Below are 26,921 nucleotides of genomic sequence, written 5' to 3'. Positions count from 1 at the left end.
ATATTTGAGTTCTACCAAGTTCAGTACTACCGAGAAAGGCCATCACAGACCCATATTTGAGTTCTACCAAGTTCAGTACTACCGAGAAAGGCCATCACAGACCCATATTTGAGTTCTACTAAGTTCAGTACTACCGAGAAAGGCCATCACAGACCCATATTTGAATGTGAACATGGAACGATACATCTAAGACCAATTAGAGAGAAGAAATGGTTTTCATGCAGACAAATTTTAAAATACACATAAAAAAAATTCTTACCACTCAAATTTTGGTAAACATTTTATAATTTATATATAAAATCTCAGTAAGAAACCATGTAAAATGACAGAAATATCCACCTTACATTAAGAGTCAAAATAAAAAAAAACCCACACTGAATGTAAATTTTAATTATAAAACAAGAATATGAACAAAACATTTTAAAATAATCTCAATTATTTGGCAACTCATCACCTCATTGCAAGAGACAAATTTGATCGTAAGAAGTTTAATCTTATGAAAAACTGAAGTTGGACAGTTTGCTCGTATGAGAGTTAAAACATGTTTAATAAAACACGTGGCAACAAAGCCAGTTTCTATACTGAAATAATTGTGTATAAAACAACGTAAAATCCTGAAACTGAGTAGACAGGAGTGACCTAATCTTCAATGCATTTCTCTTCACTGAAAAAGACAATATGGAAAGAGTATTGGTAGAAGCTTCAGAATAGCACAGAGAAGAGGAATGAACACCAACAGAGGGGTTTCTGCTGCAGTGACTGGATGCAACTTTACCTGAACCAGAACCTGTTTTATGTCAGTGGGGCTGGTAGGAAAGTCACAGATGCAAGTATAATCTAAAAACAAGTTACATTCTTAAAAAACAGAGTCACAGCTGTGAACAGAAAAGCAATGGAGAACCTTTCTTTAGCTAAACTACTTTACTTGGATACATGCGAGTTTCTGCCAGATCATATTAAGGTAGTTACAGGGCAGGCAGAGACCTAAAAAATTTTCTACTAATAACTGCATAGCATTTAAAACCCTTTTTTTATTAAAAAAAAATAATAAAGTAAAATAAACAGATATATAATAAAGTTCACAGATAAGTTTTCTCTGTAAAATAAATAAAATGTTCATTGATTAGCATCATACATAGAGTAAAATACAACCTATTTTTACATGTTTATATACTATACACAGATTACCAGTAAGCAGCCTGGTGTCTGTTGGGCTGGAAGGGTTTGCATTAATGATGTGTCACATTGGGAAATCCCAATTTCGAGTGTTAAAATATACAACTACTTTGTTTTGAGTTCAGATACAAAGTAAACTTATTGTCCTTTATCTGAAATAAATGTACATAATATCTTCTATGAACAATAGTTTATAAAGCTGTTTAAAACATAACAAGAAAAAGCTTGCACCTAGGGACTTATAGCACATGCGTATCTTTTTCCTGGTTAAAGAGAAGCCTACGGCCACCAAGGCATGTCTCTTTCTTCTCCACTATGTTCTTCCATAAGCCTAGGGCAGCAGTGGTCGGGATTATCGCTTCGCTTTTTTCACGGGGGCTTCCTCCACCCTTTGCTGGCCTCTTGTTCGGGCCCCAGGAGGGCTGACTTCTCTCTTGCGCTTGACAGAAGGGGAGAGCTGTGTCTTTGATCTGCATTAAGCAAAGTCAAGGCAATGGTGAGGGTTAAAAGCAGCTGCTTCAGTAACTTGTGAGTTCCTTAAAAAAATAGAAGAGTTTTGAACTTGACAGCTAAGAAGAGAAAAACCCAGTAACATTTATACAGGAAAAGGAGCTATTCTGCAAAGAGCTTGAGCTAACTCGTGATTTGCTGTCAACCTCACACACAAACACAGGACACTGCAAGAGAAGTTTGAAGCCTGCACTCTGGTTCCACATTCTAGGTGCTGATGGTGCTCAAGTCCACTTCCTTCTCTGGGCTCTAGTTCTTTTATCTATAAAACAAAGACATCAACAGCTGGTCCCACCAATATATAAACTGTCCCTAGTTCAATCAACTAGCAAGAACACAGCAGGATTGCAACCTAGGTCTGACCAAGTGCAAGATCATGTTTTACAGCACAATATTACAGAAAATAGCTGTGATGAAAAGGCACGGGAATTTCAGAAGAACATTCTAGCCAATCTTCCTGTCACCAGCATCTCCCTGTTGATCTAGTCTGTGATTAAAATTATTTGTTGGAAACCCCAATTAATCATGTTACTGTCCTGGAGATATATGAAGTTTCTCTTGGGTCTCTGATGCTTTCAGGAGAAAATCATCCACAGCATAGAACACAGAGCTCTTTATAATTCTGCCTTCTACTTGTGCACCACCTGGGACTGTAGTCCTGCATCTTCTGCATCACAGAGCAAGATGTCCCATCTTTGGAAACCCCCACAGAGAAATGCAACTTTACTGATATGAAGACTTGAGGTCTTTACCACAGCATTTATTGGCTGTGTTTTTTCAAACTGCAAGTTACAATTGGTATTTTAAAACATATTAAAAATACCACTTGTATCACATGTATTAAATTCGACTCATGAAAGTTTTGTTTCAGTTACAGTAGCAAGAATGTGAGCACCAGATATATTGCAAGACATTCTTATAGTGGGTTGTTGCCAAAAAATTCTGAAAGTCTACACACATAGATCTCTCCCACTAGACACGATGATTCTCTGGGGCAGCTGCTGAGATTTATTCATTTTTTTAATTCCAGTGCCTAGTGCAATACCCAACACATGGCAAGCAGGCAGTAAATGTCCTGTCAATGAATAAAAGACTTGGGGAACCAAAATTGCAGGAGACGGAGAAATGGGACTCTACTGATATGAAGACATGTCTTTCATTCCTTCTTTGACAGCGAAAGTAAATAACCTCAAACTGAGTCAAAAATTGTTGCAGATGATATGGTTTTGGAATGTGTCAACAATGACTGTAAATGCGTTTGTTGATAATCCATTTCAAACTCTTTCGATGAAAGCCACCAGCCACTCAATGAACACCTCTTCAGTGAAGGTGTCGTGTGCAGCATTGTGCTGGGGGCCAAGTGGTAGCCGACAGAAGCTCTGAGTCAGGCTGCTTCTCCCCAGCCATGTGAGCTTCGTAGCTTATCCAGGCCCTTCCAGTCGACCCAGAATGTGGTCTGTGAACCAGGGGCACTGGTCACTGAGGAGCTTGTTGGAAATGCCAACTCTCAGGCCCCATGCTAGACTTACACACCCAGGATCTGCGTTTTACCAAGAACCTAAAGTGATTCAACCACATCTTCAACTTTGAGTAGTATGCATGCAAACCTTCCTGAGATTCTTTCCCTCACATATCAAATAAGGGTAACTATTACAATTCACTGAATAAGTGTTAAATGAGAGCATGTATATGAAAGTGCCTGGCACTATAGTTTGCTTTCAACATGGGGAAAACATGCACATACATACTAACAGCACATACATACAAGTATGCTATGAAGATGAAAATGTGGTAAAAGAGGTCAAAATAGTTTTTGTGTGCAGTGAAAAGTCTTTTATTTTTGAATATGATAATGTGTAGAAATTATGACAAGTTCCTATCTCAAGAGAGAAACTTAGAGCGCAGAGGGGTAAATAAAATGCATATACTGAACCAATGCTATGTGGCATCTCCAGTGCCCAGTACTGACCAGAAGTGCAGAAAGAAGAAGAGATGAAAGTGGGCTGAAGCAGGATAGAAAGGATTGGACTTACGGGGGGTTGCTGGTGGTGAGGACACTCCTCACTAGCTCAAGAAAAGGCAAGGAAGGCAGGCTCAGGACCACCTCTGGGAAGCAGTAAGACTAAGACTGCAGTGAAAGGTGTCAGCTAGCAGGGGCTGTGCCTGAAAGAGGGAGCTTTATTACCTCATCGCCTGTCTAATGCTCTAGCTAAAACAGAAATGATTCTGGGCTGTTACATGCTTTACCACACGGCCTTGCCTTTGGTCTTGGTGGATGAGAGAAGGCAAATAAGGCTCACAGGTATCAAGGACAAGCCTGTGTGGCAGTCCACTGTGGCCAAGGCCAGACGGGTGAGGCCACAGAGAAACCTTCTGCAGCCCTTCCTATTCTTCTTGGAAACCAACGATCCCCAAAGACTGTTATTTGATGAGACAAAATCTTAAAGGAAATCAGGAAGAAAGCATTACTGTACCAAAAATAGTCTTAGGGGATTAAAAATGACTTGAAGTGTGAGCAGGGACTTACCTTCCTAATGGGGGAGATTTACTAACTTTTTCGCTGGTAGGTAACTTCTCTTTTGCTAATTTTTGGCGATTTCTAGGAGAAACTGTGTCTGGGCTGCCAAGTTTGGATGCTGCACGTGCAGGTGGCTTGCTATGTTGCTTTCTGAAACAGATTATAGAAACACTGGGCAATGGTAGCACTGAATACTCCAGTCCCTGGAACTATTTAGGAAATAGGAGGCTCCTTGTGGGCAAGTCGGAACAATAGGAACTGAAATCAGAAAAATGGCTGGCTTTCCTGACCACTGCTCAGAGGTTGATCTTAATGTCATCTACAACTGCCGTGGCTTGTGTGATACTATCTTTGCTCATACTGTGCATGATATTTTATTGTGATTTAGAAAAAAAAAAAATCTGTGAAAATAGAAAATATATTGGCTGACAAAATAAAGACCACAAAAGAACACATCAGGGTAGAATAAAGGGCCAAGATTAGTGAAAGCACAATTCACAAGGCTAAGTGTTAAGGCCCAAGGAGTCAACCGCACAAGAACCAGGTAAGAATTTCTGATTTAACAGTAAAACCTCTAAAAAAGGTACTTGCTTAGCCGGTGTATTGTTCAATTTCAAGCAACTCAGTAATGAGGATGCACATTGAAGAACAATATCCAGAGCATAAGGTAAAACAATTCTCTTCTAGATTCATTAGACCACACTTGGTATAGAGTTTGTTTCTGTCTGTTTATCTATCTTGAGAAAGAGTCTATCTATCTATCTATCTATCTATCATCTATCGATCTATCTAATCTAATCTATCTTGAGAAAGAACCTTGCTCTGTTGTCCAGGCTGGAGTACAGTGGTGCAATCTCTGCTCACTGGAACTTCCACCTCCCAGGTTCAAGCAATTCTCCCACCTCAGCTGCCCAAGTAGCTGAAATTACAGAAGTCTGCCACAATGCTTAGCTAATTTTGTATTTTTAGTAGAGACGAGGTTTCACCATGTTAGCCAGGCTGGTTTCGAACTCCTGGCCTCAAGTGATCCACCAGCCTTGGCCTCCCAAAGTGCTGGAATTACAGATGTGAGCCACGGCATGTGGCCTTTTAAATTTATTATTATTATTATTGTTATTATTATTTTTTTTTTTTTAGAGACAGGGTCTTGCTACGTTGCTTAGCTGGTCTTGAACTCCTGGCCTAATGCAATCCTCCTCCTTCAGCCTCCTGAGTAGCTGGTATTACAGGAAAGAGCCACTGTGCCCCGCTACACATATGCTTCTAAAAGACGATAAAAGCAACTGAGGAGAACAAACAGGGATGATGAGGGGGATCAAAAAGCAAGAAGAGAAGACCTGAAAGCTGCCCTCAAATATATAAGGGAAAATTATACACAAGGTTCTGAAAGCAGAACTAGAATCAAGAGTGGAAGCTAGAGGGAGGACAGCTTCTACTGAACACAACAAGTCAGAACGCTAAGGAGGATGTAGCTTTCCCTGCCACTGAGATCCATGCAAAAACAGGAAGACCCTTTCAGAGGAGGTGCAGGTGCAGTGACTCAGGTACTCACTGGCTAGTGATAGCAGATGACCACTGAGAGCCCACCCAACCCAGACAATCTGTGAAATTAGGAAGGCACCAGAGCCCTGGGACTGATCAACCAATATCAAATAATCTAAACTAGTGAGAAAAGAATTCATTTGAAAACCAAAAGTTTATAGTATAAAATGCATGAAGGAAGAGTTTTGATAATTCCGGTGATTACAAAACCATATAAATCAAATAAGATTTACTTTTAAAGAATTAATAAAAGGCAGGCCTGAGAGCAATTTCTAGACATCACTTGAAGATGGCTAGAAGGCCTATGGAACTTTCTCTGAGGTGAGCCCTACTCTCCACAACTGTTCAGAGGGAAGCAGTAATTCTGGTGAGATGGATGCTCTACACAAATGCAGGGCCGTTGGGCTTCAGCACCCTCCCCCTCTCCTAGCAGCACCAATTTTGATTCTGTGACTTCTTTTCTATTTATCTGAGCCGTTCCACCTAAAAAACAAATATGAGATCACCTTATTTTTAGCCATGTGAGCTTCTAGAGTCCTTTGGCTCTAAAATCTGATTCTTTGAGAAATTAAACCATGGCACAAATGGCTAATAATGTGTTAAGTTTGAAGGAATTAGAAACAGGTTGATTTTAAGTCTTTATTTAAAGACAAGATACTATTATCTTATGATGTTAGTGATATTTTTGAAAAAAATCTTCCTGAACTTTTTGATTAATCTTGGATAATGAAATTAAAACAAGACGATACCAAGATTAACAGCTTGTAAATCACATTATTTAGAAGTTAAAAAAAATACATTTTTTTCAAAGACAGAGTCTCACTAACACCTAGGCTTGAATGTAGTGATGTGATTACAGCTCACTGCAGCCTCAATCTCCTGGGCTTAAATGATCTTCCCATCTCAGCCTCCCAAGTAGTGGGGACTACAGGCACATGCCACCATGCCCAGCTAATTTTCAAAATTTTTTGTAGAGATGGGATCTCCCTATGTTGCCCAGGCTGGTCTCAAACTCCTGGGCTCAAGTGATCCTCCCACCTTGGTCTCCCAAAGTGCTCAGTTGACAAGCATGAGCTACAGAAAAGGGGTGTCAGCAAATAATGCTTCTTTAAACAGAGGTCAACCGGCTTCTTTCCTTTAGAGTGTGGCAAACCCTCAATATTTTAATGAACACGTAACCTAGGAAGGACAGAGAATTCACTGACATTCCCAAACTCATCTACCATGGCACTCGTTTTCTTGGAGTTCTCTGGCTACAGTAGGGCTTGAGAGAACACATTTTGGGAAATATATGCAAGTATGGACCTCCTCAAAAATGGTCAAATGTGGGCACTTTCCTATGATCAACCTACTGCATAGCACTGGTGAGGTGCATGTAAGGACGGTGGTGCATGAGCCTGGTTCCTCCTGCTCTCTGGAGTTTGAATTAAGCATGTTGAGAGCAGGGACCACGTTTTATGTATGTCTACATTTATGAATGGTGCTCAACACAATGCCTGAAGGATGGTAGATACTCAAAAAATATTTGTAAAGAATTGAATTGAGTTCCACCAAATAGGCATTTAAAACCTGGCAAAGACTCTGAAGTAATCCCCAAAGTGGTTTAGAACAGAAAATGTGTTCTCCAAGAAAAATTATGTGCCCTCTGCTAACAATGAAAATGAAAGAACTTCCACTGCAGCACGAATGATTCAGTTCAAAGAGAATCCCATGAAACCCAAAGCTGTTTTCAGATGGAGAAGCTGGTGACAGCCTCTGGCAGCTCTGTGCTGCCTCCATTACCTCTGAGCCTCTGATCTGGTGGTGGATCTTGTGGTGGCTCCTGAAGGCTCGTCCTCTTCCTCTTCTTCCTCTTCCTCATCAGACTCCTGCTCTTTCTTGTCCTCCGTTGGTTCAGAAACTGATTTCTGGCGTTTTCTTTCTGGCTCTGAGGATTCTGTTCAAATAGAAGGGTAACACCTGGATTATACAATTACCAAAGATACTTCCAAGGGAGAGAGTCATGGAGTTTAGAACTTAGGATATTAGGGACTTGGAGGCAGAGAAGTGGTTTTCCACTTCCTTTTTGTTTCAGCACTTGCAATTCACAACTGTTTAACTTAATCTCAAACACATTTGGGATAGTTTACATATGTAGTTCACAGCCAGCGTTCATAAAAAATTCATGTACTCGGAAAAGCATCTGGGATGTACCATTTCTGACATGGGATTAGACCTATTTCACACATATTTATGTAATATTAATATTAGCTGTACCCCACTGGATTTTTCCTCAAGGAAAAACTCTTAAAAAGGTGATTTTGAAACAATAAGACTTTTTGTTAAGAATTTGCTAGAAACATACCAGCATCATCTGACACAGTGAGAGAACGTTTGGGTTTTCTTCCTCTCCGACGCACACTGGCTACTATTTTATCCTCACCTTCATCCTAGAAGCAATAAAATTAAAGTTGAAAGAATGGTCAATTGAGCATTTAAAGTGATTTCTAAACAACATATCTTGATAAGAAATTTAACACTTACGTTGCTTATACTTCTTTCCTGTAGGTTAGCTGTTTCTTTGTTGGATTCATCTTTAAGAAAAGGGAAATCTCTGCATTAATATTTTATTACTGTGAATTTAAATTTCAACAGTCAGCCTGGCTTGTCTGTCAATGTATCAGTATGAATCAATACATTGTTATACACTTCATCATTATTTTCTATCAGTCAAGCAAAGAATCAGAATACCTAGTAGAGATCACATCAGAATGTAAGTCAGGAAACCTAAGTTTTCATTTCAGATTTTATTTAAATTTGCTGACCTTCAGTTTCTTCATCTGCAGGATAACAAGTTGGGTTAGACTACTTTTTGTGTGTGTGTGTGTGTGTGTGTGTGTGTGTGTGTGTGAGACAGAGTTTCACTCAGCCACCCAGTCTGGAGTGCAGTGGAGCAATCTCGGCTCACTGCAACCTCTGCCTCCCGAGTAGCTGGGATTACAGGTGCCCGCCACCATGCCTGGCTAATTTTTTGTACTTTTAGTAGAGACAGGGTTTCACCATGTTAGCCAGGCTGTTCTTGAACTCCTGACGTTGGGTGATCCACTTGCCTCAGCCTCCCAAAGTGCTGGGATTACAGTTGTGAGCCACTGTGCCCGGCTGGGTTAGACTTTTATGATCCCTTTCAGCTTAAATGTTCTGACCCCAAAAAGAAGAAAAGGCATATAAGGAGCCCACAATATGCCCCAGTAACTGCAAGTCGGAATGATATACAGGCTGAGCATCCCTAATCTGACGATCCAAAATCTTTATGTTCTAGAATCCAAAACTTTTTAGCACCAACATGATCCTCAAAAGAAATGCCACTGGAACATTTTGGATTTTGATTAGGAATGCTCAACTGGGAAATGCAAATATTCCAAAATCAGAATAAATTCAAAATCTGAAACACTTCTGGTGTCCTAGCCACTTCAAATAAGGATATTTAACAGGTACTTTTATTTTATTTTTACGAGACAGGGTCTTGCTCTGTTGCCCAGGCTGGAGTGCAATGGTGCGATCATAGCTTCTTGCAACCTCCAACTTCTGGGCTCCAGTGATTCTCCTGTGATGGCCTCCCAATGTGCTGAGTTATAGGTGTGAGCCATCACACCTGGCTAATATGAACTTCTAAAATCTCAATGTAGCTCTGCAAGTATGATTCCAGCTTATAGTTTGAAAAAACCAGGCTTGAGTAATTTGATTTATGTAATTTGTTCAGAGTCACATAACAAGTACAGTGACAGGGTAGAATTCTTTTGACTCCAAATACATCATGGTGGTTAAAAAAGTACACCATATTATGACCTGTTGTTTGTAGGGTATGTATTTACATTCTTGATGCATTTGCTTTCTGCAGATGTTACGGTTTTCTGAGAATGTATCATGGTAAGAAAAATAAAGATTAGTTCAACACACTACTTGAAGCTGAAATTATGGGAATATTCATCAGGCACTCAAAAGCTCAAAGGCACTTCTTTTAATGACTGTAGTGGTTGCACTTTTTGCAAGTTTAAAATACCAATGAAGATGAAAAACAACCCAATAGGAAGGTCAACAAAGAGGTCTGTTTTAAAATGGTCATTTTACCTAAATTCAGAAAACATCCCGAATCATACAGTTTTAATTGGAGTCCTTAAAGGGCACTGCAATCATAAAGATTTCTACTTACAAGGATTCAAAATACTACAAAATTATTAATAAAAACTGGTTAAGATCAAATGTGCTGAATCTCCTCTCTCTTTTAAAAAATAACAAACCTTAATTTACCAAGACACAAGAAAAAGTATGAAGTATGATCACACATAGTTAAATGTGGGAAAAATTTTATATTACCTATTTGCTTTATTTGCTGATCAGAATATGTACTTTCTCAATGTGACCATGCTATTTATTTGATACAAAATAGCTGTTACGTTAAACTTTGTTATTGATTGATATCAACACTTCAGAGCTCACCAATGGCTCTTCTTGCTTTTATGTAAAATATTTTAGACCACAAAATACATACATACACGTTGCAAAAAGTGTCTGGAAAATACATGCAATATTAACAAATAATATAGAATGCTCCCATTATTCTGCCACCCAGAGCTAATCATTATCAACATTTTGGAATATATTTTTCTCCTTGGAATGAGAAGAAAAAAAGTCAAAACAATCTTAATTCTTGAGTCTTGGGCCCTATAAACCAATAGATAGAGTCTTTCCTAGATACAAGGACAACTGTTTTTACCAAGCGGGCCACCCCTTTCAATGAGAAGCAGAATGGAAGTCCCAAACCTTCTCCAACGGCCAGTTTTTTCTGCCCCTCCCTCAAATCACCCACAGAGGAATGCCGTAGGCACATACCTGTTTGTATTACTTTCAGTTTGCTGCTAGGTGGAGACTGTTCTACCTACGTTTAAATAAACACACAAAAAAATTAAAATCAGCAATTTATAATCATCACACAGAAATGCAATCAATGATGTAAAGGTGGTATAGGATCTTTATTTACACAGACAGACTCTTTGAGACCTATTTTCTGTAATTGATTAAGTATATGTAGCAAATGTGGATGCTTGAGTTTCTAAATACAGACTTTCCAATAAGCATCTTCTCTAACCTCCTTGTTGTGACGCTAGAGGATGAGAACTGAGGCAATGCAGTATGGCCGCTGTGGTTAATATTCCCCAAGGCAAACCATTTTACATGTTGGTATATGCATTCACAATTCACGTGAACTTCTCTGGTTTTGTCTTACAATAATTCCATGAGATAAATACTGGAGGTATCATTATACACTTTACATTCAAGGAAACTGAGTCACCAGAGGGTCCCATGACTGGTCCTAAGTCACAGGTCTCAGGGTAAGTGGCAAAGTTGAGGTTTAAATCCCATGTGCTTTTGTTAGTCAGTGAACACACATCTGTCCTCCTTATAATGCTTTCCTTGTAATGTCCTCCTTATCATAATCCACTGAAATGCAGGTAATGGAATCCTGATACAACGATCTTGGTAGGTATATACTTCAGGGTCAAAGAAGGACATTCAAACATAAAATATCACTGAAGATTTTCCTGAACTGAAATCTCCATATTTTTTAGGTCAAAGCGAATTCCACAAAGTAGTAAGATAGCAAGACAACTCAGAAGTCTCTATAAAGAAGCCACTATCTCAAAATCAAAATCCTCATATAAAATAGTTTATTTGTATATTTTAACCAAGGGTGGCCACAGGAAGATAAATCCCTAGATAATTTTTAAATAATCACACTCATAAGTTAGGACAGAATCAGGATGAAGAACAGTAAAACTCTGCTTACACAAAGATGCTACTAATCAAAATGTTTCAATGGCTGCTCAGTACTTAAGAAAGTCTTTTAAAGCTTTTCAAATACTTAAAAAAATAAAGTTCAAAATACTAGATATTACATTATATTTCAGTTTAAGAGCAAGTATTTGAAATTGTCATGTTTTGTAATTACTTACGGTGACAATGACCGTATCTGTTTTGGAGTCGTCTTCTAAAAAAAAAAAAAAAAGCTCACTTAGAAAATTGGTTTGAAAATTTCTTGTGTGTGAACTGAAAACACACAAAGTACCTACTCATTTTTAACGTTGTTTCTACAGGGTATTTGCGAGGTCTTCCTCTTTTCCTTTTAACAATTATTGGCTGATCTTCCTAAGGGGGAAATAAAAAAACAACAGCAATAAAAAATAATTTTATCCTTCATTATACAAAGTTTTCTCAAAAATCAGATTGACAGTTCCTATGAGAGCTCAAATCCTAGCTTTGTCACTTTAAGAATACGTGACCTTGGGCTTAGTGTTTTATTTACTTTTCTCACTGTAGTTTCCTCAACCTGATAAGTATCACTAATGGCCATAAATTAATGGAACTGTGAGGATTATGAGACAATAAAGTAATCAAAGTGTCACCTTTTACTTCTATAATAAATATGTACGTCCATTTAAATTGGGATTTAGCCCAAGTTAGTTGTGACCAAATGTTACCCCTTATAAAAAATAAAGGGATCCACTGAATGTATCATACATAGAGAAATGAGAACAACAACAAGAAAAGATTTAACGATGGGCAAATTTGGCAATGGTTATTGAGACCTGGCTAGTATACAGGCTGTATCTCTTGGTTTATGATGCTCAGTTTCAAGCCACTGCAATTCTCTGCTCCACAGGCTCCCTGCAAATCTACGGGCTTAGAGTGGGCAGGGCTGGGGGATGCCCTGTCTGTGCCTGCAGCCTCCAGGAATCCATGACCTTGCCTCATGAACTAGGTTCCCTTGAGCATTTCCTGCATGCCTTCTGCAAACCCTGCTGCTGCTCCCATTCCATCCTAGCTGGACTCCATGGCTCAGACAGCCTACTGTTTGCTGCTGTGTGCCTGGCCTGGCAGCTCAGCATTGCCAGGCCAGGAACCTGACACTGCCACTGAGGTAGAGCACTGAGCTGGTCCTATCTGGCCATGAAATAAGTAGGTCTCATAACAAATGTTTTGATGAATCAAGGATGAAGAGAACAAAATTAATCAAAATGACATTCATAAAATGCACTGTATGAAATGGTGTCCCATGGCACTGTAAAAAACCCAGCTCCTGCAAAGTACTTAAGAGAAACTCGAGGTAATAGTATTTAACGAATTTAATTTGGTTTTAGTGCTTAAATAATTGTGAATAAATAAATATGAAAAGCACATCTCACCTCCTGAGATTTCATGGTGTCATCATCGTTCTGCTCTGTCTTCTCACCAGTAGCTTCACTGCTGCTATATTCATCTGAAGAAAAGGCAGAGCTGTGTTCACTGGTAGTGACCGTGGTCAGCCTTCCCCACCTTTACCTAGGTGACCTACACAGCTCCAGCCACACAAGAACACGCACTCCATTTTCATGTTTCTTCCCTCAAAATTAATAAGCCTTAGTTTCGCTGACTAGTAAACAGCACACTTTAGGTATAGCAGGATCCAAATTAAAAAGGATTCCGTAGCTCTATTAATCTTAAGCATGACGAACTTCATTACATAGGGAAAGCAAACGAGATATGCTGACTGCTTTGAAGGCTCAGTAAATCTATCCAAGCAGATGTTTTACTCACCTTTTTCCTCCGTGACCCTTGAGGCAGTGCTGTTTGTCTCAGAACCGGTTTTAGATAATTCTTCCAAATCGCCAGAGTTCTCTTCCTATAGAGAAGTTGAAAAAGACTAGAAGCTTCTTCAAACTGAAGCCTTCACCCACTCATCCTCCCTACCCAAGTTTGCCTTTCTATTTCCAAAACACTTCCTAATTCGTTTATAGAACAGTTTTTTGGAAAATCTTTTTGAAATGTAACTATTATTGCTGCTATTGAGACTATAAAAAATATAAAAATTCTGAGAGCAGAAAAGCATGAGATAAAGTTCAAGTATGAAATGTCAAGGCCATTTTCTTTCCTGCAAAATAGAAATTGCTCTTCTCCCTCTGCTTAGATTTTGTCTTTTCAAGACAAACTCCAAAGAAAGAATGGACAGATACTGACAACAGATTATTTTTCTTTGTGGAGTGGTGGAGGGGAGGGATGTGGGGAAGCAATAATTTGGAAGGTGCCCAAGAGAATTTCTGGGTATCCAGATGGGCTGACTTGGAGCAGTGATCTTTCAGCAATTAAATTATTCCCCCTTAGTGACAAGAAAGTACTCAGTGTGAAGTACCAAAACATTTATACTATAATACTAATATAACATATAAACAAAAACACATAAAATAGAATAAGATCAAGATGAAACAGGAAACTAAAGTTTTACTTTTACTTTCATGGCCCATTATAAACAACTGTAATGTAAATTCTCATTTCTATTAGTTTTAATTTTACTTATTTTTGAATATAAATATATTCTCAAGGTTCAAAATTTTAGAGGGGTCCATAATGAAATGCCCTTACACCTAACTTCCCTACTGGGAGGCGTTCAATGTCACTGGGTTTTGATGTAGCCTTTCAGGGATTTGGAGGGGGTGGATATAAAGCAAATCCACATTTCATAGTCTTCTGAAACACTGGAATTTCTGGCCTACCTCACATAAGATATGTTTAGATCTTCATTCTTTTTTACCTAACAATGAGGATGACACAGAGCTTCTGTTACTTCCTAGTAAAAGAAGAATCAGCTCAGACATTTTTCTTTTTATTTGTGCTTGCATTACAAATATTATCTTTGTCTTATGGGGTTTTTTTGTTGTGGTTATTTTTGCAGAAGTCTCAAGCTAGTGTCTGTTTTGGAAGGGTCAATTCAATTAAAATAAGGTTAACAAACTCTGCAAATTCATTTAGTTGAGCATCTGTAAAGTATTAAGTCATAAAATATGAAACAAACAAGTGAGGGGCTCATTCTAAAGTCCTCTGTGTTGTGCGACTCCCAGCTTCCCTTAAGGTACTGTGACAGTACGATATAACTAGGTCCAGGACATGTGATTACAATACATGACTCACAGGTAATGTCAGAGGTGAGCTCACTTTCAGTGATGGCACCAGAACCAATCTACAGAGTAAATATTAGAAGAGCTTGATTTTTAAGATTTTTAGATAAAAGGCATACATAAATAGTGGTTCTACCATTTCTGCTCATATCTTGATGACCTGTCATACATCCAATTGGGAGGGTGCTGATTTCGAGGATGGAAGGTCAACTAACTTGGGAAAGCCAAGGAGAAACCTATTTGCTCTGACTTTATCAACACATCAACACTGAGACTTCACACTGAGACACTCATGCTGCACTGCCATTTTCAGTTCAGAACCTCTTCAAGGGCTGTGTGTGTGACAGAGACAGTGTGTATGTATGTGTACGTGTGTGAGAGTGAGAAAGCGTGTGTATGTGTTTGGGTGTGTGTGTTGGATGGGGTTTAGGAGCAGACAGAAGTTTTTGGGGTGTTCTCCCTCACTTCAGACAGAACATCTACGCTTGTATCTATTTCATATAGTGGGCTGAAGACGTCCTGTGTGAAAGTCTTCAAACCATTGGATGAACTCATTTCTGTTTTTGAGCTGGCTCTTTCAGGGCCTGTAAGCACTTAATCAGATCCCGATGACATGCATGCAACTCACTTTTTATTTCCTTTTCTTTTCCAGTGCCTGGGAGTTTTCACTCACTCAATTTTGGTCTTACTACACACATTTTAGAATAATGACTTTATTGCTTTTTATAAAATGGCACATATTTACTACACAGAAAACTACAACGGGAATGATGAAATCACTCTCAACTTACTGTCCAAAAATTACTAATATTAACATAATATTAAATAAATGCCATTGCAGACAGCTTTCCATGTAAGAAAAGATTCTTTTGTAGTAACTGAAAATACTGTGTATATAAAACTGCTTAATGAAAATAGTAAAATTAGATTATTTAAATTTAACATGAAAAAGTCATGAAATAAGAGAAAATAAAAAGATACCTTTTCAATTTGCTTTTCTTCAAATTTAGAAGTATTGTCTCAGGATTTTTTATTGTGGACAGGGCAGGGAGAGGGATAGTGTACGAGCCTGTTTCCTCCTTTGGTCACAAACAACTGAAATTCATGACCATTTGCCACTTTCCCTCTTTGTCTATAAAATCCTTTCCTACTACTTTTTATTTAGTTCATTGATTACTGGGGAGAAAAAGAGACTAAAGTCTGATTTTAGAAAACTTTAAGTCAGCTCAAGTATTCTCATAACTGAACTTAAATACTTTTGGAATAAGGTGTTTAACAATTTATAAAAATATAAATTGGGAAAAGAGAGAGGAGAAGATGGAACTAGTTCATACAATGAGAAATTTTAGAGTATTGAGTCTCAGAAATGAAAGAACAGCCAAGAAGAGGTATCTAGTGGGAATGAAAAATCTGGGCCTACAACAAAAGAGAGGGCAGAGCACAAATAATAATTTATGAGGAGCTTCTGTGAGTCAGAAGATGAAAATAAGACTATAGGAATAAAGGCTCTGGGTGGGGTCAATCCTTAGAGTACTCAGATTTTGGAGGCAGGAGGTGATATGGTTTGGCTGTGACCCCACTCAAATCTCATTTTGAATTATAGGACCCATAATCCCCACTTGTAGTGGGAGGGATGCAGTGGGAGGTAACTGAATCATGGGGGCAGGTTTGTCCTGTGCTGTTCCCCTGGCAGTGAATAAGTCTTCATGGGACCTGAAGCTTTTATAAAGGGGAGTTCCCCTGTATATGTCCTCTTGCCTGTCGCCATGTAAGATGTGACTTGGCTCCTCCTTTGCCTTCCACCATGATTGTGAGGCCTCCCCAGCCACGTGGAACTTTGAGTCAATTAAACCTCTTTCCTTCATAAATTACCCAGTCTCGGGTATGTCTTTATTAGCAGCATGAGAACAGACTAATATAGAAGGTAAGCTAGAGAGTAGAGTACTAATATTTAAAGTAATATATATAACTATATTTCAATATTTTGGTACAAGTATATTTGGCACATTATACTTGGAAAGAAATCATTTAGAAACCTTAAAAAGTCAATACTACTACTGAACAAAAACCTAAGCAATGATTGTGATATTTAGACAATCTTGCAGTTTATGAATTGTAATTGCAACATTTGATCTTTGGAAGGATATTAAAAAATATACACCTTTTATAATAAATATTAGAGACATGTAAAGAGGGATACTAAAATGAAAAAAACATTATAATAAGTATTCACAATGCTGTAATTAGGCCTCCCTACCCCCACCCAAAACTTAAAATTAACATGTGGAAAAAATACCTTTGTGTCATGTGGCTCAGTTTCAGAACACTGCCTTTGTGCTGTTTCTATTCCGGAATCCAGGACATCTGGATTATCATCTATAAATCAGTTTAGACAGAATCACAAAGGAACAAAAGCTAAATGAAAAATGAAATACATAGTTCTATTTTAAGACTGTTTGAGCCTTCTTTCTTAGGCCTGTGATACAGAGAAGCCAAAAGTTACTCTATATTTATAATATCATGTGATTTGAGCACTGAACACTTGCCTTTTGCCCTGGCAAAGTAAAACATAAAACAAAATACAAAAATTCCCACATATTCATGAGATACCAAGGAAGTAGTGGGTTCTATGAGAAGGGCTCAGTGTATATAGTTTCCAGAGATACTTTAACTTTCTAAATGAGTTACCACCTAAGAGGTATAGCTTAGTAATTGAGACCATGTACTTGAATACATTAGGAACTCAAGAAATTGTTACCAAATGATATATTTAACTCTTCATTTTTTCTCATGTATTCATTCAATAACTATTGAACTTCTCCTTTGTGTCAAGTTTTAAAGGTCACTGCGCTGTTTAACATGAGTCACTAGCTACATGTGGCTACTGAAATATAAAATAATTAAAATAAAAAACAATTAAAACAGTCTTTTGTTTCCACTGACCACTTTCAAGTGCTCAACAGTGACGTGGCTAGTAGCTTCTATACTAGACAAAATAAATATAGAACACTTCTATCACTGCAGTTCTACCAGATAGCACAGCAACAGACCATGAGAAAATCAACATTATGAAGCACAGAAGAGGTGTTAGCAGCACCTGGACTAATGTGCTTCACTAGCCCTGTAGGGCATCTGCTTATGATATAAAATACAGACTGTAGTTGCATCTGGCTGGTTCCAGGGTGTGGACAGAGAAAGCCTGGCTTTGTCTGAGATCCCAGGGTTGGGCTTTCTGCAGGAAACAATCTAGCTTCTAGACTGAGGTCCAGAAAGAAACCTGGAGGTGTCCAAGCCAGTCTAGAAACAAATTAGCCTCAAGACTGGTGAAGTAGACAGTTACTATCATCAAAAATTCTGTTTTTGGCTTACTCTTTTGGATATAAAAATATAATTTTCAAAGATGTCTAAAACAGAAACATATATAAATACCCAGTTCATCTTCTGAAGAGGGACAATGCTTCTTCCTTTTTCTTTTAGGCATATGCCTTTCTTCCTCTTCAACCTGGAATTAAGAATGACCATATTAAAGGCCACAATATCTTGATTCAAATGAACTGAAATGGGGGCACATTGTATTAGTTTTTAACCTTTGGAATAAGTTGATATACAAATTAAACAAAAATCTACAAAACTTGATATTTAGATTTGGATTAGACTAATTTTGTAAGCTTTAGTCTCTTTTCTGGATTTGAATGTAAATTTATATAAAACATGTAAATCGGTTTCTAGCTACATACTGTATTTCAATAATTCTAAAACACATGTTTTAAAAGAATTTCCATTTCACTATCTCTGGAGTCAGGCTATATGTATCTTACAACTGATGGTATGTCATAATTAGTAGTATTTTTCTACTGTCTTAGTGGCTCAGTAACAATGGACTTCTTATGCTTGATGAAAGGTAGGCCATAAAAAACATTCTGACTGTACAACACGGGCACCTCCAAACAGTCCCGGGAACTGCCAAATTGCCTAAACATGGAAAGGGCATATACAGACAAAAGTGACATGTGGAACACTTAATATACCCACTTCATACTTAATTTCTACAAAGCAGTAGAGCCTTTCTAAAGCCCTTCTTTGTGCACAGTGCAAATGTTACATATAAAATATCAAACACTTGAGTTTACTAAAACACACCTCTTTAGGATCTGCTTCAACACTGTGACTGTCTACGGCTTCTGTGCTGTCTTTTCCACCACTGGGTATTTCTGAGTAGTGAATAGAAAAAGGAAAAAAAATCTTAAATATTTTTCTATCCCAATACTTATTTTAGGTGTTTGTCAGGGGGCTGGGAGAAAACTGAGTTAGTAACTTTACTGAGTAGGAGTTATGTACAAAGCATTGTGGTAGATAGTTCAAATGATTTTTGATGGGATTCTCGACACAACTCTGTCAGTTATGTTCTCTTTTTTCCATTTGTAGATGTGAGTGAATGGGGTTCAAAGAGAGCAGTAACATGTCCGGGGTAACAACACTGGACTTTACACAGAAGACTGCAAGTCCCTTCTCCCCAGTTTGTGTAGCGACACTGTATTAAGAAATAAATTACTGCATCATAATCATCAGACTAACAAACATTCACCAGTCAAACAATACCAAATAGGGGAGATTGTGTGGAGAGACAACTGGTATGCCACTTAGGGTCAAGTTAGCACATGCAGTAAAGTTGAAGAGGTGCCTTTAACTGAGCAATGCCACACCTAGAAATACAAGTATACTACACATGCACTGGGAAAGGTACGAGAACATACACAGTAACACTCTTTGTAACTGGGAAAAGTTTCAAAATACCTAAATGTGCAAACTAATGTACAAAAGAAGCAGAAAATACTAATTGTGGTATATTCAAAAGAATTAAAGTAATTAGAGTTAATACCAATCAACAGGACAAAATCTCGGAATGCTGCTGAATGAGCAAATAAGATGGGGAGGGTTTATGTAATGTGAGACCATTTCCCTAAAGCAGGCAACATGTGTTACATATTGTTTAGGGATGCTAATGCAGAATAGTGGTTCCTTTTGGAGTGGGATTAAAGGGAGAGAGATTGGGATTGGGACGGGGTAAATGGGAATTCCACTCTAACTGTAATATTTTTTAAAAGACATGTGAAGCAAATATACTAAATTTTATGATAGGGCAAAACTAGGTTATGGGGTACATGCGTGTCTATCACTGCTTTACTTTCATTTGAAATATGGTATATGTTATAAAAGTAACTGTGTAAGCAAATAAACCTCTTTCCCTACTCTTACAATAGGAAATTAACAAAATTAGTAGGCATCAAGAAAATTCTATGTTCAGATAATTTGAGAATGGAATTATCTGTCCAGAGTTGGCAGCCTGCACGGGTTGTGTGGCCACCAGATCTCATCCCTGGGACAAGACCCACATTAATGTGACATCCTTGATATGCTACCACCCTGAAACTGCCTGTCAGAAGTTAACACATTTCACAGTTGGGTACTTGCAATCCACAGGGGACTATGCATTTTGTATTCATGTTGGGTTCAGTCAACTGAGAGGTTAATGACAAAGCTGTAGTAGCTATTTAAAGCAAGACATCACTTACAAGCTGTATGACCTGGAATAAGTCACCTGGCCTAAACCTCGTTTTCCTCAACTATAGGAGTGATGCTGTTAACCATCGCTTTACTGAATCATATGAATTAAATGAGAGAAAATTTGTAAAATAATTAACACAAGGCCTGGTATGTAGACTGTACTCAATAAATGGTAACTATAACTAATATTAAAACTATGATTATGAAATTCATTAACTTACCTCCTTTGCTATAAGATTTGCCATGTATTTCTTCATTTGTTCTGAAGCCTGAATTTTCAACCTAAATATACAATATAAAAAATATTTATAGATAGTCTCACAACAAATTTAAAGGCAATAAAAAAAAAGAGAGAGGAGGGAAGGTAGTTTATATAACCTTGCTGTTTGTACAAATGCCAAAAGGAATTGGGGTACACATTCTTTTTAATTTCCCCCAGAAGCTCAAAAGCATGCAATATCTCTTTGAAAAAGTTTCAGTTTAACAAATTATTGTGCATATTCTATCTTTAAAGCAGCAAATGGCAAAGAGTAAGAAGAAATATGAGAAACATTTTCTGAATTTCATAAATTTCCCTTCCCATCCAAATCCTGCATGATTTTCTTTTTTCTTTAAAAACTCCATAGGATTCTATAATAGGATTTCCTATTTGGCAAATCTTATCAATTCTACCTTTTTTTTTAAACTAAGGAGAAATCCTCAGAATATCCTACAATATCCTAAGTCCAGGCTATAGAATTTTGTACACATTTGGAAAGGACATTTATGCTCAACTGGGGAAAAGACAGCTGCTGGTGGACTCAGGGGACTGAGGCAGAATGGAGAACATGCCAGCTGGCTTTGTAAGATTCAACCCCATTTAAAATCTTTTTAACATTTAAAACTTATTTTATTAAACGAAATTCATTACTACAGACAGGGTCTTGCTATGTTCCCCAGGCTGGATCCAAACTCCTGGGCTCAAGTGATCCTCCCACCTCAATTTTCTCCGTAGCGGGGACTATAGGCCATGCCACTGTGTCTAGTTATAATCTTTTTAACTCTTGGATGGCAAACTTGAACTACAACAAGTGGTGCTTTTCTCTTTCTTCTCATTCAGCATATGGTGTATGAATTTATAGCTAGAAAATAGGGTGCTTGGTGATGAGGATGCTCTGATCCCACAATTCACTGATAGTACCCCAATTCCTCTTGTAGCATTGGAAAGAATGCAGTTGTCTGCAGATTTGGGAACATTTTACAAAATGTTCACTACTGGTACAATACAAGGTTCCTTATAAATACATTAAGACAGAAAGTCCAAAAAACAAGACTCTTTTAAGCACGAAAGGGATCATGAGAGCCACATCTGGGAAAAAATAGTACACATAGTAGTTACAGGTTAGTATCTTAAGAAAAGCTTTCTAAAAAGATAAAGAGAAATCTAATTGTCAAATTAAAATCTATTTTATCTATAGTATCAGGATGATTTATGACATCAAAATCCAATTTTCAATCCCATTATAATAATAAACAATAGAAAGTTCAGAGTTCTTCATCAGTGGGCACAGGTGAACATGGCAAAGAGCGAGTAAAAGCTGCTGTCAGAATGCTGAGCTCAAATGAAGAGCACACTACCAAACACCTCATGGCACCTATAGAAATAAACAGGCAACCCCTTTACTAGATGTCTCCTCCTCACTAGCTCTCAAAAAAAAAATCAAATAAAAAATCCAATAACCACAAAAAGCAAAACAATTACAGTAACTTACATTTAGTGATTCATTCACCAACAAAGTCTCCCTCTGGAGTTCAGCTGCTCAAAAACAAAAGTGAGATGTAAAGAAACAGAATATTGTTTCTGAAATGCAGAGAAACTAGTTTGAAGATTTCTAAGATAGGTAAGAAGGGCTATGTCACCAAGTGGCTTACTTGCCTTCATAAATTATAAAATTCTGACCAGTTACTTCCCACAATCAATCCATGTTGTACTACCAGAAAGTACTAGACAATAGAAATTAATGTTGCCTGCATTTTTATAATAACGGCAATGGTACATTAAATCACTATGGTGATTTAACTATGTTGGTGATCTGAAGCTTAGAAAAAAAGGAAAAGACCGTAATGTAGCCATTAAGCTGCAGTATAACACAGGTTCACTTAAAATAATGCCATCAAATGAAAAGTTAGATCCTATCCCCTCAAACAGCAATGGTCTGTTTATATTCTTTGGAAACATGAAGTACAAAGTCTACTGTTTCTACTCAACAGTGACAGAACACACATTTTTCTTTTAAACAACTTCCTTTTACGTAAGTAGATCTCTTACCAAACTGTACCTAAACACAGTAAAGCTATCTGAAAAATAACTGTGGGAACAAAGGACTTCACAACCCAAAAATGTTAGCTTCCTGACAATTAACAAATGAGACGTTAATTATTTGTAGTATAAAACACCCGTGCGCATTTTAATTAATGTATCTGTCCAAGTTTTGAATAGATTAGTCATCCTCAGGGTTTTATCCTGTCAGCATAAATGACTTACCCAGTCTTAGTGTGGTCTTCTAGGACTGGCTGCCACTTCTTACAAGTCTTCTGAGACCCTTTCAGATGGCTTTATGTAAGAAGGTCCTCAACTGCTCCCACTCCCCAAACCTCCCCAGATAGTCATGGCTGAGGATTTACATGTACTATTCATTGAATCTGAATCACTCCACATCTACTGCCCTTCTCTTTGCCTTGTACACCTAACGCACACCTACTCATCATTCAATATTTAGCCCCAAGTGAGTAACAAGTACTTATAAAAATTCAGAACTTATACAAGTTGAGCATCTCAAATCCAAAATGAGAAATCTGAAATGCTCCAAAATCTCAAATTCTCTGAGTGCCAACATGACTCTCAAAAAAAAGGCTCACTGGGACTTTCAGACTTTGAATTTTTAGATACGGGATGTTCAATGAGCTGTAATATACATATTCCAAAACCCTAAGAATCTGAAATCCAAAACACTTCTGATCCCAAGCATATTGGATTAGGGATACTCAACCCATATATTCTTTGACCCTCCCTCTGCCGATGTAATTTTATGGAAATACGTGGTAAAACACATGTAGTGATGTACATTATGTAAGTTTGCTGCAGCTCTATAATAGTAAAAAACCTGAGACTACTAAAAGATCTAAAACTGGTATTATGATTATTTAGCTATTCAAACAAAGAAAGTGGATCTGTATATGCTGACAAAATAATGATGGATGCCTGCAATATATGGTTGAGTAAAAAAAATTCTAGAAAAATAGAAACATAATTTTATTTTTGTTTAAAATATGTAATTTTACTGAAGGTGGTTACTCATAGAGAGTAGGGAACTTCTTATGCATTTCTGTATATCTTACTTTCTGTAATTAAAAGATAGGGAGTGGGGGAGAGGTTGATTTAGCCAACACAAGTCTTCCCTGAGGCCCTACCTCAGAGAAGCTCACAGTCAAGTTCATATCTTTATTATAATACCTTACTTATTTGCACATTTGCATGTTCTTTTCAGTGAATGACTTATCTCCATCAGTCACCTCCATGTTGATTTCCCTAGTACTCATAAGTAGCAGACCTAATGATCTTTGTCAGGGAACTAATTTAAAGAGCCAATCAGACTAAAGCAGAGATTACTGGCACCTTCCCCAAGAGCTCAGACTGTCGTCTGGAATGCCATGTGGATCCAGGAACAGAGCACTTGACTTATTTCAAATAGTAACCTACATTCGTCTGGTCACAGGAATTAGTTTAGGGTAGACACATGTACTTACGCTAAATCAGAAAGGATTTTGTCCGGGAATGGTAAGCCAAAGCTAAAAATAGAGGCTATGAATGAGAAAGCAATGATCCTTGTTCAGGGGATGAGGAAGAAGATATAAAAGAGAGTTTCTACTAGATGTGTCTTTGGAGCTATCTGCATCCTCTTGGATTATGCTTTACCTAGATTTTTCAGTTTTATAAGCTAACAAAGTCCCTTTAAGCAAATACTTATAGAGGTTTTTGTTTTAAGTATTTAAAACCAAAATCACCCTGTTTATTCCGCCTGACTTGCTTGGACATTTTAACATTGTGGGAAAAAATAGAGAACTGGCTTAAAGTTGGTCACATACTCTATAGTTCCTAGTACTTAAAAAAAATATTGTGGGAATCAGAAGAAAATACACAACCATGTTTGCAATACAAACTAGAAATAATTCCTCTCTGTCAGAGTTCTTCTCATTTCCATTTCCTTAAGCCAGTTATGGTCCAGCCTCCCAGGAATTCCTGAGGCTTTCCATCAAGAAATCCACAGGGCCAAACTAACATTATTTGTCTTACAGACACGTGAATGCTCAATGTAATTTTCCAGAGGCCAAGAAGTACACATAATTATCTGAAAAGCCTTAAAACCCAACCATCTATCTGTAATGTTGAATTTCCTTCATATACTTCAACCAAAACAATAAACAGCAACAGGATTGAATGTGGAAATAGATATGAGAAACAGCTGTTTTCTATTAAGCCAGATTTAAAAGGATTTGCAAAAACGAAAAACCATTTTGCTTTTATCACTTAATTGTGTTGTTCTGGAAAATATAGCTATTTTTCATGAAAAAAGAGTTGTTAACTTACAGTAGTTAATTACATTGAATAACAGTGACTTAACATTTACTTTTCTCAATTTTAATTTTTTATTTAGCAAATGTCAACATGCATAAGCCATGTAACAAAATCTCTGGGGTTTTTGGTAATTTTTCTGTAATCTTTTGGTCCTTGAGACCAAAACATTTAAGAGCTCCTGCCATTATCCTTTCTGACATTGGGGCTCTCTCTTAAAATCTGTAGTCCACAATAAAGACTGTTGCCCAGAGAGACTGAGAAGTGGTTATATAAGCTGAAAACAGTTTCTGTGCAGTCACTGGGGCAAAAGCCAGAGCAAGAGACAAGAGCAAATGGTTTAAAGTGAGCCCTTAGGCTCAGATTAGCCTTTTGGAAATGAGCTGCTATAGCATCTGGGGGTAGGCAGGGGTATGGGGAAATATTTTTGGGGTAGAGCAAGCGTTTGCTCTAAAACAACTTTCATTTTGCATTATTATTTGGAAATAATCAGATTTAAACAATTACCCTACATAATGTTGATTGACATTTCATGAGAAAAAGTATATGTTAAAAATATAATAGTAAAGAATTCCCCCAATTTATTTTAAAACAGCGAGAGGCATATTAATATAGCTTGTATATTACTATGCATCAGCTACTGATTTTTAGAAAGGTAAAACCACATGCAAGGAAAAATCAAAACCAATGTGAACAACCACTATAAGGAGCTCACCTATTCCACTTGGCTTTCCCCCACACAGACTTTCTGGTGGTACCAAAATTTCACGATGTTTCTCTTCCTCTGAAGGCACATAAGCCTAAAAAATCCAAAGCACCATAAAAATAAGTTAACTGGGGTTTTTACAAGAAGACTAACCTCGAATGAATTAAACAAAAAACTCTAGCATCTTCAAACAATATAAAAGTCTACTTTCAAGAGTACACAAAACTTTAAAAATAAATACATCAGCCTTTAAAAACAAAGCAAATAAGAAATCAATTTAATCTCATTTTTTATCCATTAATGGGTCTTCTATTGCTTTAAAAGCAAAACCCCAACTCAGCATACCACACAAAACTCTTCCTGATGGGCTCCCACTCCCTTCCAGGCTTAAGTCTCACCACAGCTCATCATGTACCACTGCAGTGCCTGAGACATACCGTGCCCTCCCATCTCTGGGTCTAGAACACAACACTCTCTTTGCTTGAAAGGCTCTTTTTCTTTCTCTTCTGGGAAATGTCCACTCTTTCAGAACTCTATTCCAGTGTCCTCCTTGCAAGCCCTCCTGTCTACCTGCCCATTGCTCCTGTTGGGCAAGTTGTTTTCTTAACCCCCATGTTCACTGCTGTCTTGTCACACATACTTGGATGGTGCCTTGAGAACAGGCTAGAAAGCGGATATGGAGCCTAAATTGCATGAAGTACCCAAGCCAAGCTTTAAAATAAAAGCAGATTTTATTCTAAGTATGATGGGAAGCCACCACAAATTTTAGGCAGAGCAATGATAGGGCCTAAGTTATATTTCTAAAGACTACCTGCAGGGCTGTGTGAATCACACTAGAGGAGGGCTGGAGTGAAACAAAGCCTAATGGAGATGCTATGAAGTAGTGGCTTAGCCTAGGGTGGTGACTGTAGAAACAGAAGTAGATGGACTCATGTTGCATTATGGAAATGAAACCTGTAAGAAATGGCGATAGATTAAATGTGGGATGATGGAGAAACTGAGGGTGACTCATGTTTCTAGCTTGAGTAAATGGAAGTGATGATGGCACTATTTACTAAGGTTATTGAGGTTCTTAGCTTTTTCCTCCCACAGGATACAGCAATAACAACACTAAATGTTGTAAGTCCAAGGAGAACAGGCTCTATGTACCACATAAGTATATATATGTGTATATGTAATGAAACAGTATTTAATCACCTACAGTTCAGCACAGCTGAATTATAAGCCATACCTCCATTTGCAAGTCAGCTTTCAGCTCCAATCCTCCCAAAACATTCAATGGAGACTCTTCATTGCCTAATGAAATTCAAGCCATTAGTACAATTT

At 37.7% G+C, this 26,921-nt stretch overlaps 1 protein-coding gene across 5 annotated transcripts in view; it reads right to left on the bottom strand.

The window, feature by feature from the left end:
• Nucleotides 1–267: 267 nt before the first annotated feature.
• The window catches only part of BOD1L1 (biorientation of chromosomes in cell division 1 like 1), a 64,311-nt gene continuing 37,657 nt past the window's right edge, over nucleotides 268–26,921 (bottom strand). For 2 of the 5 annotated variants that reach the window (XM_035294038.3, XM_035294043.3), the window contains exons 11-27: nucleotides 26,827–26,891; nucleotides 25,605–25,689; nucleotides 22,029–22,072; nucleotides 20,499–20,559; nucleotides 18,853–18,923; nucleotides 18,142–18,214; nucleotides 17,009–17,088; nucleotides 13,358–13,442; nucleotides 12,967–13,040; nucleotides 11,854–11,929; nucleotides 11,737–11,771; nucleotides 10,616–10,661; nucleotides 8,270–8,319; nucleotides 8,091–8,175; nucleotides 7,529–7,682; nucleotides 4,214–4,354; nucleotides 268–1,646 (exon numbers count right to left, since the gene is read on the bottom strand). In XM_035294038.3, the coding sequence (XP_035149929.3) occupies nucleotides 1,529–1,646; nucleotides 4,214–4,354; nucleotides 7,529–7,682; nucleotides 8,091–8,175; nucleotides 8,270–8,319; nucleotides 10,616–10,661; nucleotides 11,737–11,771; nucleotides 11,854–11,929; nucleotides 12,967–13,040; nucleotides 13,358–13,442; nucleotides 17,009–17,088; nucleotides 18,142–18,214; nucleotides 18,853–18,923; nucleotides 20,499–20,559; nucleotides 22,029–22,072; nucleotides 25,605–25,689; nucleotides 26,827–26,891 (1,343 nt within the window). In that variant the 3' untranslated portion in view covers nucleotides 268–1,528. Of the gene's footprint in view, nucleotides 1,713–4,213; nucleotides 4,355–7,528; nucleotides 7,683–8,090; nucleotides 8,176–8,269; nucleotides 8,320–10,615; nucleotides 10,662–11,736; nucleotides 11,772–11,853; nucleotides 11,930–12,966; nucleotides 13,041–13,357; nucleotides 13,443–17,008; nucleotides 17,089–18,141; nucleotides 18,215–18,852; nucleotides 18,924–20,498; nucleotides 20,560–22,028; nucleotides 22,073–25,604; nucleotides 25,690–26,826; nucleotides 26,892–26,921 lie in introns of all 5 variants that reach the window. The other 3 variants (XM_035294039.3, XM_035294041.3, XM_035294040.3) reach the window with 3 other exon arrangements.

The sequence above is a fragment of the Callithrix jacchus genome, chromosome 3, assembly GCF_049354715.1.
Source record: "Callithrix jacchus isolate 240 chromosome 3, calJac240_pri, whole genome shotgun sequence".
NCBI classification, from domain to species: Eukaryota; Metazoa; Chordata; class Mammalia; order Primates; family Cebidae; genus Callithrix; species Callithrix jacchus.
This window is presented reverse-complemented; position numbering and strand designations above follow the sequence as displayed.